Source organism: Mauremys reevesii, linkage group 1 (genome assembly GCF_016161935.1).
Source record: "Mauremys reevesii isolate NIE-2019 linkage group 1, ASM1616193v1, whole genome shotgun sequence".
NCBI lineage: Eukaryota > Metazoa > Chordata > Testudines > Geoemydidae > Mauremys > Mauremys reevesii.
Genome location: NC_052623.1, coordinates 102,602,254 through 102,618,149, shown reverse-complemented (window position 1 = coordinate 102,618,149; position 15,896 = coordinate 102,602,254). Strand labels below are relative to the sequence as shown.

General features: G+C 39.9%; 1 protein-coding gene across 9 annotated transcripts in view; it reads left to right on the top strand.

Moving 5' to 3' along the window:
• DOCK9 (dedicator of cytokinesis 9) overlaps positions 1-15,896 on the top strand; it is a 312,141-nt gene that overhangs the window by 34,991 nt on the left and 261,254 nt on the right. For 2 of the 9 annotated variants that reach the window (XM_039482347.1, XM_039482288.1), the window contains exon 1: positions 7,820-8,022. The exons of 4 other annotated variants lie outside the window; for them this stretch is intronic. In XM_039482347.1, coding sequence (XP_039338281.1) covers positions 7,861-8,022 — 162 coding nt within the window. In that variant the 5' untranslated portion in view covers positions 7,820-7,860. Of the gene's footprint in view, positions 1-7,809; positions 8,023-15,896 lie in introns of those variants that run through there. 3 more of the 9 variants (XM_039482392.1, XM_039482341.1, XM_039482297.1) reach the window with 3 other exon arrangements.

Sequence of the window (15,896 nt, the reverse complement as noted above, 5' to 3'; positions counted from 1 at the left end):
CTGCCTTGGTTTGTGATATTTAGGGGTATTCTGTAGGGTGCTAGGTAAGGATTGTTTGGGCATTGAGACATCTCAGTAATACAAGCAAGGGTGGGTGCATTATTCAAAATGAGATAATTAGTAGTGCTTCTGCTAGACCTGTACTCCTAATTTACTTAAAGGTGATATTTACAAGAGCCCTTATGTGCCTTATGGGCATAGGGGCCTAATTTTAAGCTCCAGTATCTGAAAATTAGACTTGTGTGTTTAATTTTTTTTTAAATAACTTTGTTAATGTTTTGAAAGTCTAGCTTTTCATTTGGTATTGGTATAGAATGGTACAGCTTGTTCAAGAAGGACAGGCAGGGCAAAAAAGGGAGGGGGAAAACAGAAAAAGTGGAAATGGCAGAAGTGTTAAATGACTTTTTTGTTTTTCACCAAAAAGGTTAGTAGTGATTGGACGTTCAACATAATGAATACCAGTGAAAAATGAGCTAGGATCTGCAACTGAAATAGGGAAAGAAGTTAAAAATTACATAGACAGGTTAGATATCTTGAAGTCACCAGGGCCTGATGAAATATATCCTAGAATACTCAGAGCTGACTGAAGAGATATCTGAGCCCTTGGCAATTATCATTGAAAAGTTGTGAGAGATTCCAGAGGACTGGAAAAGGGGCAAATATAGCACTAATATTAAAAAAAAAAAAAAAAAAGGAATAAGGACAACCCGTGGAATTAGAGACCAGTCAGTTTAACTTCAGTACCCAGAAAGATAATGGCGCAAATAATCAATTTGAAAACACCTACAAGATAATAAGGTGATAAGTAATAGTCAGCATGGATTTGTCAAGAACAAATTGTGTCAAACCAACCTAATAGCTTTCTTTGACAGGGTAGTGAGCTTTGTGGATGAGGGGGAAGCCTCATCTTGAAAGTCACAGCAACTCTCAAATGTTCACCAGAACCTGCCTACAACTATTAGGTCACATGGCGGCCACAATATTTGTGGTAAGAAGAGGAAGTTACCTTGTGCAGTAATGAGGGTTCTTCAAGATGTATGTTCCTGTGGGTGCTCCACTACCCACCTTTCTCTTCTCTACTTCGGAGCTCACTAATTGAGCTCTGTGGTAGAGAAGGAAGTGCAAATGTTTGGGTCGTGTACATGCTAGATGAGGTGCGAACAGCACCGTGAGACAACTACTGCTACCTGACTGAGCTCTGCAACCAAAAATCTCCAATCTATGGTGCAGATATGCAGTGATACCTAAAATGGATCACCCACAGGTGGACACATTTTGAAGAACCCTCATTACTGCACAAGGTGAGTAACTTCCTCGTCCACCTCACAATAACGTACAACACCTACATCTTTTTTGAAAACTCAAGAATATTAGTCATGAAAATCTTTTTTAGAAAATTGTTAAATGGTAAAAATATCCCACCCAGCATATACATATCAGTAACATCTGCTCCTCCAAATGCAACAGCAAAAAGCCTAACTACTACCACCACCACCACCACAAATTTCATTCATACTTCTCATTGTTTGCACTGGTATCAACTAGACATTGTTGTTTTCCTTTTTAGGTGATTAGATAAGACCACTGCAAATTCCACTCACACATACACACAAACTTTAAACAGATTGAGGATTGCTCCAGGGGCTATAAGAATCACACAAAACCAACCCATTATAATGACTTACCTATGCCTTTTCCTGTAGACAATCACATATCTTTCAGTTTATAGAATTTATTCCATGCAGCATTATTACCACAAATTTAAGTACAATAGGACAGTTGGTTCTCAACCCTGGGAGTGCACAGAGATCTTCCAGGGGTTACATCAACTCACAACAGGCTACATAAAAAAGTCAGTGCAAACTAAAATTTCATATAGACAATTACTTGTTTATACTTCTATATATACTATACGTTGAAATGTAATGTAATATACATTGAAATGTAACGTAATATTTATATTCCAATTGATTTGTTTTATAATTATATGGCAAAAATTAAAAATTAAGTAATTTTTCACAAATAGTGTGCTGTGACACTTGTATTTTTATGTCTGATTTTTGTAAGCAAGTAGTTTTTAAGTGAAGTGAAACTTGGTGTATGCAAGACAAATTATCTCCTGAAAGGGTACAGTAGTCTGGAAATGTTGAGAGATACTGCAGTAGGACAGTGGGGTTTTAATTACACCTGCATATCTGCTGTTACATTTGATAAGTAGGTGTGACTGGACCTTCATGCGAGATTGTGTATTTGTGGCTAGGTAGGAGTGAGATTGTGTACAAATGACATCAGTAGTCTGTTAAGTTTGCTCCCTTTATTTTCAGGTTTTTAGGTAAATGAACTATTTTGAGCAACCTTAATTACTCAAAAAAAGCTCTGGGGAGAAATATAAGTAGTATTGGTACAATTTTAGGGTTTTACTCTCTGGCTTCTTTAAAATATTAGTTAACAGCCCTTACAGAGCAGTATGCTTGGATAGTTTATCTTAGGGAGTTAGCAAAAATTGCCACTCAGTTGTTGTTCTGGGGTAACAATAGACTTCCTTTTCCAGTTTATATTGTCCGTTTTCAGTAAACCAATGTTGGGGCTAACTTAGGCATGGGAATTCTGGTGGCTAAGATAACTCACTCAAGACTTGTTCCTGTTTCCTCTCTGTAAAGCACTGTGATTGAATTGTTGTCTTATAATTGTCACGTTTATCTGTAAATTTTATATAATATTTGAATGTTACTCATTGTTCTAAAAATTCTATCTTGCTGTGAATAGCTCGCAATAAACATCAGAAAGCTAGGACAAAACTTTATAAATGGATGTAAGTTAACCACTAGATGGAGTGCACTGTGCATACTTTAGGACTAGAAATACTTTTATTTCAAAATATAGTAACATTCTCAAGACAATGTTACATTTTTGTGCTTGTCATTTAATATGTGGAAAGTATGTTTTAGAGTTAGGCTGGCTATGGACACATACTTCAAGTGCTATAGGATGCCACTGTTATTTTTAAACGCTATTATAGTGTAGAGCCCGCAGTTGACCCTTAGCTGCTGGTGCATGATTTACTGACAAGTAGTTATGCAGAGGGAATTCCTGAAATGATATCAGTGAACGAAAATGCGATAAAACTGTGAATCTGTTTTACCCCTATATTGAATAGGACTTGATATGAAAAGATGGAGTTTTCTGAAATTTTAATGGCTAATGACTTTAAGCCATAAGTTCTGATATTTACGATCACTTATGTGCGGTGAGTTGGTATTTTTACTACTTGGAGTATGTCAGTGTGGATCCCATTCTCAATGCAGGTGGGCCTTATGCACTTGAGATTGGGGCATTTGGATGGGGCGGAGGTTTGGGGGGGCAGTCGGGATGGGGAACGGGGGGTTGGATAAGGAGCAGGGGGTCCCAGAGGGCCTGTTAGAGGGCGGGGGTGTGGACAGGGGTCGGGACAGGGAGCAAGGGGGGTTGTGTAGGGGGGGGGGTCCCGGAGGGGGTCAAGGGACAAGGAGCAGGGGGGGAGTTGGATGGGTTGGGTGTTCTGAGGGGGGTGAATAGGGGGTGGGGGCCAGGCTGTTCGGGGAGGCACAGCCTTCCCTACCTGGCCCTCCATACAGTTTTGGAACCCCGATGTGGCCCTCAGGCCAAAAAGTTTGCCCACCCCTGGTCTAGATCAATGTGCAGCTTGTTCTCCGTGAAGACACTCTGAAATCCAGGGATACCTGTCTCCCTGAGCTCCAAACTCTGCCTTCTAGAGCAAACGATCTGACTAGCTTCTGACCAAGAGGGGAGATGTTCCACCTCAAAGATGGACCTGATACTTGTTAAATCTTCATCTGGCAGTGCCCCATGCTAGCTGGCATGTCATCCATAAGATCAGTAATGACAAATAGGTATCAAGCAAAAAAACTTGTCAGTAGAGTTTACACCACTACTAACCCATTCTGGCACTGAAGACCACTACCATAAGATAAGGCAGGACCGATCACAGGGACAGACATGACTCCTGACACCAGTCCTTGTCCTCCCTCAAAGAGTCTTGGTCATCAGCTCTCCAGGGAACAACCCAATATATCTCCTCCTGTTACAAAGGCTAGTTATGCAGATTCAGCCTTCAGTTTGGTGCTGAAGAAATACTGCCTGACATAGTCACCAATACTGGTGGCACCCTATACATCAGCACAGTCCTTAGAATCATTGAGTGTACTGGCTGGCTCCTTACTAGAGGAATCTGCATTGTCCCCAGGCTACTTCCTTGGCACCAAAAACCTTCAGTCTACACTGGAACATATTCCTGACCTTCCACTACTGAGGTGTCATCAGAAGTCCGCATTGCCCTTCAGCTACATTGACTCCCCATCAGTCACCTGGGCAGATACCTTCACCCACATCCAGTAGGGTCAGGAGAGGGCCCACACACATCTGTTACAGGCATGGGCAATCTTAGTTGAACCAGCCATACAAGTATAATGTGCTGCCATTGCCACCCTAGGCTTATTGGGGAACCTCTGTCCTGTGCTTCAAGGAGTCAAATTCTCTTCCTTTCCTAGAAAGTGGGTAAGATCCTGCTCTCCATCTGCATCTCTGGTCAAACCACCATCAGGAGATTATCAGCGGATCCCTCAGGAGCATTCACCTTCCCCTCTCATTGTCTATTCCAGACAAAGCTGTGGTTTTGATCTTCGTAATGGTGCAGGACAGCTGAAATGTCAGTGATAGATGAAAAAGCCCACAAGTTGTGATGTTTTACATTTGGCTGTATCTGCCAAGATTGCTCTATCCACCAACTGCATCCTGGACTTAGCTAAGACCTTGTGGCATACCCCAGCTTCTTTACCACAATGCCTGAAAGCAGAGAAGTGTTATCAAGAGCCGCAAAAAGGATTCAAACAATTTTACGCTGATACCACACCAGACACAAGCTCAGACATGCATGAAAAATCTAAGCATGCAAAGAGTAGTCCCAAGGAGAAAGATTCTAAGAAATTGGACTTGTTTGGTGAGAAATCATATTCGTTGGTGGCTACATTGCTATGCCTAGGAGCCATAGAGAAAGCATCTCTAGAGAATAGGAGAAGAGGTTTCAGCTCCCCAAAATTTCTTTATCCTGAAGAGAGAAGGGTGGGTCTTCATCCTATCCTATAGCTGAGATTAAACATATATACAGGCTCAGATTCAGGATAACACTTGCTTTAATCATGCCATTTCTTCAGTCTCAAAATTAGTTTGTGGTTCTTGAGTTGCAGGATGTGTACTTCCACATTTGCCATCTATATGGCCCACAAAATGTACCTGTGATTTGCAGTGGGGCCCAGTCAGTCAGTACAGGGCCTTACCGTTCCTCTCTCCAGAGCAGTCTTCACAAAATTTCTAGCCATAGTGGTTGCAGATCTTCTGCAGGAATCTAGGTCTGTCTATACCTAGAGGTATCAGAGGCAAATGCCATCAGGCTGTCTCTACAGCCCTGAACTACATTCTCTAACTATTCACCTAACTTCACCTTCTAAATTGTCTAATTCTGTCATAGGTGATAGAATTCTCAAGAGCTCTGATCCACTGGAAATCAGCCCTGGCATATCTCCCTGAAGATGGATTTCCACCCTCTACAATTAATTACCAATCTCAGATTGATTCCAGCAACAATGGTTTAGAGCTATTCCTTAGTTCACTCATCTATGAAATGGGGATGATACTTGTTCACCTCTGAAGTGTTTCATGGCTGGACAATGCTCTAGACCAGTGGTAGGCAACCTATGGCACGCATGCCAAAGGCGGCACGCGAGCTGATTTTCAGCGGCACTCATACTGCTCAGGTCCTGGCCACCAATCCGGGGGGCTCTGCATTTTAATTTAATTTTAAATGAAGCTTCTTAAACATTTTTAAAACCTTATTTACTTTACATACAACAATAGTTATATATTATAGACTTATGGAAAAAAACCTTCTAAAAACGTTAAAATGTATTACTGGCACACAAAACTTTAAATTAGAGTGAATAAATGAAGACTTGGCGCACCACTTCTGAAAGGGTTGCCGACCCCTGCTCTAGACATTTTTTTTTATATCTGTTAGGTGACATGGCCTCAGCAGAGCCTGAGTCACCTGCTGGAAAACTTGAAAAATATCTTTACATATCAACATTCACTATTTCACTATGTATCATTTTTTAGCAGAAACATCAAACTAATGTGCCAGTAATTTTTGGATATTTGGTTTGGATGCAGTGGGAACCATTAGTTGCTGAGGTGTAGAATAAGAATTCAGTCCCCTTAACTGCCTCTACAAAGGGGGGGAAAATATGAATTTCTTGGTGTACTTCCCTCCCCCATTCCTACCCCCACCTCACAGGTGTTAACAAAAGCCTCAGCTACCTGTGAGATACTAAAAATGAAAACCATCTCCCATGCCTTCTTAGTGCTAAAAGCCTCAACAGTCCCTTATTCAGCTGTTCAAACTACAAGCTTTCCTCCAGTTTCAGGATAAAATCCATAGCTTTTAATTCAAAATTAAAAACATTTGCTCTTTTTCACAGACTAACATAAAATGATCTTGAGTCTAACGTACAGTAATTTTGAGATTGTCACTCCACATTTCAATGCGTGTTTTGTCTTGATTTCTAATACACCCACCTCCATTTTCAACTAGTGAAAATTACATAGAAGAGGTGATGTATGTAAGAACAACTTTTCTGATTTTCAGCATTATTTAAGGGCATTTACATATCATTCATAGACACCAAAACAGGTTATGGATCGGAGTGTTGACTGTCATGATGAATTGTTAGGACTCTAAATGTGGATAATGATGCATTATGTAACCAATAATTTTGTGTATGTACTTAAAATTTTCATACTATATTTTTGTTCCAGAAGTGGATGTTAATCAGAACTAGATAATCATTTGGCCATGGTCTTTTTTTGCATGGCTATTGACTGTTAGCCATTGAGAATTAAACAGTAATTTTTCTAGTAGACAGGAATTTACCATAGGTGCTGAAGTTAGGGGTGTGGCAACATCCCCTGGCTTGAAGTGGTTTCGTCAGAGACAGGGTTTACAGTTTGTTTCAATGAATCTCAGCATCCTTACTATATAAATTTTTCCAGCAACCCTGGAACTTACTAACCGTTTCTCATATGAAGAAGGAGAGAAGTGAAAAGACTTGTCAATCTTCTGTTCCCTTGTGGATAGCTATCAGCTAGCTATTATCCGTTCAGGCATAGGCTTGTTTGAAATAGGTTTATACAGTAACAAGTAATGTGTTTCCATAGCAGCTGTAGTCTAATGATTTTCCTCACTTGACTTTTTTTTACTCCTCATCAGTTTTGAAGAGCAGTATTAAATAACAAAAAGCATATTTAGGTCAAGTAAAGAAGCGTTTGCTAGTACGAACTCTTTGCTAAGCATTCTGGGAGAGTTCTTTCTTGCAGCAGATGAAGGTTCTTTGTGGCTAGCAGCAGAAACTGCAGCACTATCTTCGCAGTTTCTTTTTATCTTGGATATGTCTGAAGATCTTTGAAAAACAGGAATCAAAAGCTATTTTTAAACTATATGGAATACTTCTTCAGCTGTATCATACAGTAATAGCATATGGTGAAAGCATCCTATTTGAGAGAATTTTACAGCTGTGCTGTCATTTTGTTTTTCCATCACCCTCCTATTTTATTTTCTAAGACTGGATTTTTGGCAGTCTCCTGTTTTAACTAAACAGGTTTGCAGTATAGTAGCTGGGGCTTTTATTTCAGTGAGGGTACTTGATCCTGGACCTGAAGATGGTACAAAGGATAATTGATCCTGTGGAGCAAAGGAAGAAATTCTGCAAATGGAGCCAAGGTTGCTAGAAATGCAAATTCAACACATTTGGAATGGGTTGCACTACTAGTGTGGTTCTGTTTAAAGGCATTCGTACAGTTTTTGAAAGAAACTGTGCTTATATTTGCAAACATCAAGGAGAAAATAATGCCCTTGAATATACAGCACACAGTTTGACCAATGAGGATTCAGGACTATTGATTCATTCATCCCTGGTAAATACTGACTTGTTTAACATAGTTTTTAATTAGTGAGTGAAATTAAAAATCCACATGATAATGTGTATGTAATATCTATTGTATAAAATGAATTTAATAATATTGTAGACTATGCACTTGCAGGAATGTCATGCATTATACATGTGTGCATACAAGCATAGATACAAAAGCTTTAAATGTTGTATAGATTTGTACTGATATAGCTTTGAAGAAGCTTTGACTCTTGATAGAGGGTTTACATGTGCCCATAGACAGCAATTTGCTGCTGTTAAATCTTATAAGGTACTTATCTATCTTTAAATGACCAAGACAGATTACTATAATATTTGGAAAAAGAAAGAAACCTTATGACTATTGATATGCTAGAAAAACCCCAATGCAGGTTTAAATTTTTCATTTTCACATGAACTTACTAGGAGTGGGTTTTTTTAGGAAATACACTACTATAGTAAACTAAACTGGTGAAAGGGGTAGGAGAATGTTAGAAGAAAAATCTTTATGGGAGAACGAAGTGCTTTCTAAATGTCTTCTGGGTTTTTTTGAGGCTTTCTAGGTGTTGTCTAATACACAGGAAACAGGCTTTGAGGTGGGACTATCTTCTTCATACTCCCCAGACTGGTGACACACACATGCGTCAGATGTAGTGCATCCGGACCCAAGGGGGTGGAAGTAGGCACCAGTTGCTGACCAATTCACAAAGTGGTTTTTGGTAGATTTGTAAGGTTATTTTAAATGCTGCATGCACTGCTTATATTAGCTGGATAGAAGAGCTGGGTGGGTGGGTGTTGAGGGTAGAGTTAAAGGGATATTTATGAATACAAGTTTGTGTTGGAGAATCTGTAGTGTCTGTCTAGGTGTTTTAGATTGAGACTAGTTGCAGTTAAGGATTGCTCGTGCTTTTATCAGGGCATTGTAGAGATTCAATGGTATGCTTGATTTGATTTTTTTTTTTGGTCTCAATTTTTTTAGTACTCATCTTGGCCCTTTTTTCTTCCTACGTTCTGACTATAACAAAAGACTTAATCTGATGCAGGGAATAGGGCTTTCTGAAGATAGGAATAGATGCAGAAAATTTTGACCATTCTCCTCACATACATTGAGTAATTTAGAAAATATATCCTCTGCCTTAAGTAGTTACATTGTATATTTTGAAAGTGTGTGTGTATATGTAAGTAAAAGCTGACATAAAAAGAATGGCGTCCTTAAACCACCTCAATCAGATCCTCTCTGTCAGCCATTTTTAAACCATTGGTCTCATTCCACAACTAATTAAACATTATTTAAAAAAAATTATTTGCTGCCTTGGAAAAAATCAGTTTGTCTTGCGCTAAAACCAGTATTAAGAGAACAAAATAAAAAAGCCATAAAAACAAAAATCCTTATACTGCAGTTAACTCAGATTAGTTATATAAATCCACATATGTGAGTGTGCAGAGATATAGCAAAAATAATATAAGGCAGGGATGAGCTTTCATAACTTAAGGGCTAGAATGAAAATTTCTTGTATTGCATTTACATTGTCACCTATTCCTTTGCTTTATTTAGTAATTTTTTGTTCCAGCTGCTATTGTCCCAGGGTTCAGTTGATATTGGTTTAATTCAGCCTTACAAAATTGGCATATAAATGGGTCAGATTAGGCACAAAATTTACTTGCCTGCTGTTGCAATTATGGTGATATTTATGTGACTCACATGGAGCTGATCTAATTTTTGAATACTGTATGTTGACCTAGTTATTGGGATATTAACTGTATGAATAGATTGGTTTAATTTAACAGGCTGTAAGGAAACAAGCAGGAAGGAAATAGTGGCTCAAGTTAAATGACCCCATGGTAAACACTTCAGGTTTATGAAACAGTGGGAGAGCAATTGTCTTTGAGGTGTCTGGCTTGCAGTGCGGCCTTAGGTAAAATGGTGCCCTAGATGAACTTATATTTTGGTGCCCCTGTGGGTGTGGTGCCCCCCATTGCCCCTAACCCTTGCACTGTGCCCCTAACTCCTGTACCCCCCTCCTGCGCCTCCATGGGGAAACTGACTTGGATGAATGGAGCAGCTGTCATTGCTGCTTGCTCCCACCCAGAACACTGCTCCTCCGCATACCCATAGGAGGCTCTGAGGTGGGGAGTGAGGAGCAACATCAGGGCTCCCTGCATCCAGGTCACTTTCGCCACCTGGGTTGTGTAAGGGGAGGGCAGGAGAGCAGCAGCTCCTCATGCCTCACAGCACAGCGAAGGTGGGGAAAGTGTCTTGGATGCAGGGAGCCCTGGTGTTGCTCCTTGCGCCCACCTTTCACTGCCACCCTACAGGGACACAGAGGAACGTTAGGCATGGGGGAGCAGTATCTGTGCATCACTGCCCTCCTCCCCATATTCCTGCTTTGGGAGGAAGCAGGGAAAAATTTGGGTGGCTCCAATGTGGTGCTCCCCTGCCAGCCAGGAGCAGTTTCTGACATCACAGTGGCAGTGTTCACCTCTGTGCTGCCGCATGGTTCCCCCCAACCACGGCACCCTGGGGAGTCACCCATCCTAAAGGCTGTCCCTGTACTGATCTCCTGCTGAGCTTACTGGGTTGGTTTGGTGCAGAAGGGTAAAAGCCCAGGAATTGACAAGAACAAAGAACCTCTGTCTGGGTGAAAAGGACACCCCCAAACAGGGAGGTAGCTGTTAGTCTGGTTTTCTGGAATAGCTCTCCTAACACACAAACACCCACATGGGTGTCTGAAGAAGCTTAGCTAGTTTAGGTCATCAGAGGATGCCAAACCTCAGGTATAAGAAATGCTTGTAGATTCTTTTGTTTTAAAATCCTCATTATTTTATGCTTTCTTCTAATTTTTGGTAAATAAAATAGGTTTTTTAGAAGGTTGTCTGGTCACTGTATGTATCACTGGTTATGGAAGGGAAGGAACAGCAGGTGCTGAAACTAGTTGGACCTGCTTGTTAAGCAGCACGGTTGGTATACAGAATACAGTAGTCAAGTGCTTTGTCTAAAAGCGGGAGAAATGAATAATTCTGCCCTAGGAGAGGTAAAGGCATGAAGCTTGACACCTCAGTGAGACCAGGAAGGGGACAGAGGTGCAGCTCACTCTGCAACAAAGATAATTTAGTTTACAAAACTCATGCAAGAAGAAATAGTTAAATTTTAAATTCTAGGATCACAGATTGAATGAAAATTTGTACCATTTTCTCTCAATGCAGATTACTTTTGGGAGAAGAATTTGACTTTCCAGCCCTCAAGAATCATGTTTAAGAGCTGTGTTTGGAAGGGAGAGGCTACTGGGTTCCTATCACGGAGGTGATAGGTAGGACCACAAGAGATTAGCAAGGCATCACTTTACAGTATCATCTTTTCCCTTTACTCGCCTTGCAGCACAACAGATGGATGATATTTTCTCAAGAGTAACTTGTCTGCTAGGATGTATGTTTGAAATGCAAACCATCCCATTTTCTTTGTTTAGGAGATTGGATGGTCTATAGTATTCTTGAGATACCAACCCATTAATCTGTAGATTAAATAATTGAAATAAGACTTTTACAGAGAACCCTGGTCTGGAATTTAAACAGTTGCTTCTTGGCTCTGGCTTAGGTAGCTCTGTCCTTTAGCTGTTGATAGACAACTGCCACCAAGCATTGTTCCATCCTGCAGCAGTTTTTCTTTCCCTTCCTTGCTCTAGTTATTTCAAGGCAGATCAGGTACTTCTGAGATATAGTTTTGTCACAATGACAACAGTGGATGCTAGTAGGTCCCTCCTCAATGTAAGAACAAGCAGTAAGGACTTTGATTCCTCTGCATGAACAGTATTTGAAAACTTCCATGAATGGATAGTCTTTAGGAAGTAGTTCTTTGTTTTGAGAGAAATCTCTGTTTGCATAGTTGGATATCAATGAAATGGCGAGGGAGTAACTAAAAGTCCTGGACCAGGTGCACTCTGCAGGAGTCTCTCTTCTCTAGTATCTATGGTGCTGAAGCAGTCAGGAGGTCTCCACCTAGTGTTAAATCAGAAGTGGCTCTGCTCTTCCATTGTCTACAAAAAAAATTAAGGTAATCTGGAGATAGGATGGAAATTTACTTGCATGAGTTGATTTAGTGTCTCTCTGCACATTGCTATCAACCTTCCTATTAAAATACTTGTTCTTCCCTTTGGGCCATGAGCATTTTCAGCACACCACTTTCCTCTCAGGTCTTGCCTCCAGGCTCAGAATCTGCAGGAAGAACTCAGTAGGGCCTCATGCCCAAATCGATACAAATAATTTAGTGCAGGGGATTTTAAATTAATCCCCGATAATGTTAAAGATCACAATGTGGATTTTCATCAATTTGGGTCTTCCTGCCTTTTTCCATAATGCAGTTGCTTCAGTGAAAAGGTCCATTTACTAAATATTAAGCACGGATTTTAATTTTAGTTCATATTAAGCTTCACGGAAACAAACCATTTTTTAATTTTTTTAAAGAAGCCAAAGAGGAAGTATTAAATAATTTTACTCAATTCTTTGCCTTTAAAGTTCTTCATATGTGTCCATTGCCTACATATCTTTCATTTCATCTCACCTTTCTCCAGTTTTTGGTCTTTGTTTTGCTTACTCCTTTTGTCTCCCTCCACTCTTTGATTTATATCTGTTTCCATTCTGTCATCTATACACCTCTACCCCGATATTACACTGTCCTCAGGAGCCAGAAAATCTTACCGCGTTATAGGTGAAACCACGTTATATCGAACTTGCCTTGATCTGCTCGAGTGTGCAGCCCTGCCCCCCTGGAGCGCTGCTTTACCGTGTTATATCTGAATTAATGTAATATCGGGTGGCATTGTATCGAGGTTAAGGTGTACTTGGAAAGTCTTAGACTATATTTCAGAATTCCTCCTTAATATCCAATTATTTATTGAAGTTCTGTATTGGTATTCTTACTAACTGTGGGCTTGTCTATGCTGTTTTCTTTCCCTCATATCCCATCCAAGTATAGACAAGCCTTGTGTCTCAATGCCTTTCTGCACCTGGGCTGCTATCCCTTGACGACAGAATCTCTGAATACAAAGTGTACGGTACTCACTTTATTTTTTATTACAAGTATTTGCACTATAAAAAACAAAAAAAAGTATTTTTAAATTCACCTAATACAAGTACTGCAGTGCAACCTATTTATCATGAAAGTTGGACTTACAGATGTAGAATTACATACAAAATAAACTGCATTAAAAATAAGTGTAAAATTTTAGAGCCTGCAAGCCCATTCAGTCCTACTTCTTGTTCAGCCAATCACTCGGAAAAACAAGCTTGTTTACATTTTCAGGAGATAATAGTGCTCACTTCTTGGTTACACTGTCACCTGAAAGTGAGAACAGACATTCTCATGGCACTGTTGTAGCTGGTGTTGCAAGATATTTATGTGCCAGATGCACTAAAGATTCATATGTCCCTTCCTGCTTCAACTACCATTCCAGGGGACATGCATCCATGCTGGTGATGGGTTCTGCTCAGTAACAATCCATAACAGTGCAGACGGATTCATGTTCATTTTCATTATCTGAGTCAGATACCACCAGAAGACGGTTGATTTTTCTTTCGTGATGGTTTGGGTTCTGTAGTTTCCACATTAAAATGTTGCTCTTTTAAGACTTCTGAAAGCATGCTCCACACCTCGTCCCTCTCAGATTTTCTAAGACTTCAGATTCTTAAACCTTGGGTCAAGTGCAGTAGCTATCGTTAGAAATCTCACATTTGTATCTTCTTTGCGTTTTGTCAAATCTGCAGTGAAAGCGTTCTTAAAATGAACAACATGTGCTGGGTCATCATGTGAGACTGCTATAATGTGAAATACATGGTAGAATGCGAGTAAAACAGAGCAGGGGATATACAGTTCTCCCCCAAGGAGTTCAGTCACAAATTTAATTTAACACATTTTTTTTAATGAGCGTCATCAGCATAGAAACGTCCTCCGGAATGATGGCTGAAGCATGAGGGGGCATACAAATGTTTGGTATATCTGGCATGTAAATACTTTGCAATTCTGGCTACAAAAGTGCCTTGCGAACGCCTGTCCTCACTTCCAGGTGACAGTGTAACCAAGAAGTGAGCACTATCTCCTGTAAATGTAAGCAGACTTGTTTTTCTGAGTGATTGGCTGAACAAGAAGTAGGACTGAGTGGACTCCTAGGCTCTGATATTTTACATTGTATTGTTTTGGAGTGCAGTTATATAACAAAAATATTCTACATTTGTAAGTTGCACTTTCATGACAGCGATTGCACAACAGTACTTGTATGAGGTGAATTGAAAAAATACTATTTCTTTTCTTTATCATTTTTACAGTGCAAATATTTGTAATAAATAATGCACACTGATTTCAGTTATAACACAATACAATATATATGAAAATATAGAAAAACATCCAAAATATTTAATAAATTTCAATCAGCACTAGAAAAAATATTCAGAATGAAAACTGCAGGAAGCAATGTGACACCTGTAATTTTCAGTATGCTTGAACTGCTTTCTGTGCTGCTATACTAGTTTCAATCTTTTTCAGTTCTGTTCAGCACTTAATCTTTAAAATTGCTGCTTGGTAATAAAAGCATTGAGATAAGTTGTCAGATTTTAAAGATCTATAATGTAGCTTATATACTATGACTTGGCCCTCTAAAGGACTTGGTTAATCAGTATTTAAGAATCTTTCAATTAATTCAGTCTGCAGTGGAAAAGCATTTTTAATGTGAACACCGCTATGTTACTTAATTTTTGAATGCGGGATTCCCTAGATGTGAGAGAGAATACTGGCCATGTCCTCCCATGGATTCTGAAAGGCTGCATGTCTAGGCTCTGAATGTGATGAATTAGATAACTTTTTTTCAAAAGCAGGATCAGGTATGATATCTACTAAAACCATCAAAAAATCTGCCAACCTAATTATTACACAAAGTAAAATTCTCAACTAATTCCAAATGCCTTAATATAACCTGTTAACTCAACAGTATTATAAGCTTTAGATATTGCTGATTGTCATCTTCAGCATAAAGTCTAGTGACAGTAATACTTGTGAGTCCCTGGTGCATCTGAATACACTGGGATGTCAGAAGGACTAAGGGCTTGTCTACATGGGGGAAATTGGCATATTCCACTGTAGCTATGCTAATCAATCGTCTATAGCTATTCTGGAATGACTTCCTGTGTGAACACTTTCTTCTGGAATAAAAAAAGTGATATTATTCAAGAATAGTGTCCACCTAAGTTCCCTGTTAGCGCTGTGCAGGCACTCAGGGAACCTGCCTGGGGACTGACTGGGGGAGGGGCCCCTCCCCTGCGCCAAACACAGCTGGGGCAGCCTGTACTCAGACACAGCCAGGGCACCCCTACTCCTGCCCGGACCCAGTCAGACTGCAGTCAGATCTGTGTAAGAGGATTGACCCAGCACTAACGTGCATACCCACTGTGGAGATGTAAACCCCAAATAATATTGTCTTGAGCTGTATAGAATGATCTGCACAGCAGGTCATAAAAATTCACCCTCTCCCTCAATGTGGAGAGAGAGATGCACAACTTCTTACCCCCCACCCCCACAACTACACAATCTGCGTTGTTATAAACAAGAAATAAGTTTAACTATAAAAGGTCGATTTGAAGTGATTATAAAGGATAGCAAGCAGAACAAAGCAGATTACCAAGCAAATAAAACAAAACACTCATACTAAGCTTAAGATCTTTAAGAGACTGGTTTCAAGAAGTAATTTCTCACCCTAAATGTTGTTTCAGGCAAGTTGCCGAATTTCTGTAGCTAAGAGTTCCAGTTATTTGTCTTTACAGACTTGACCCCTGTCTTAGTCTGAACTCAGCCCTTGCCTTTCCCACTGCCCAGTTCCTTTGTCACTTCAGGTACTTTCA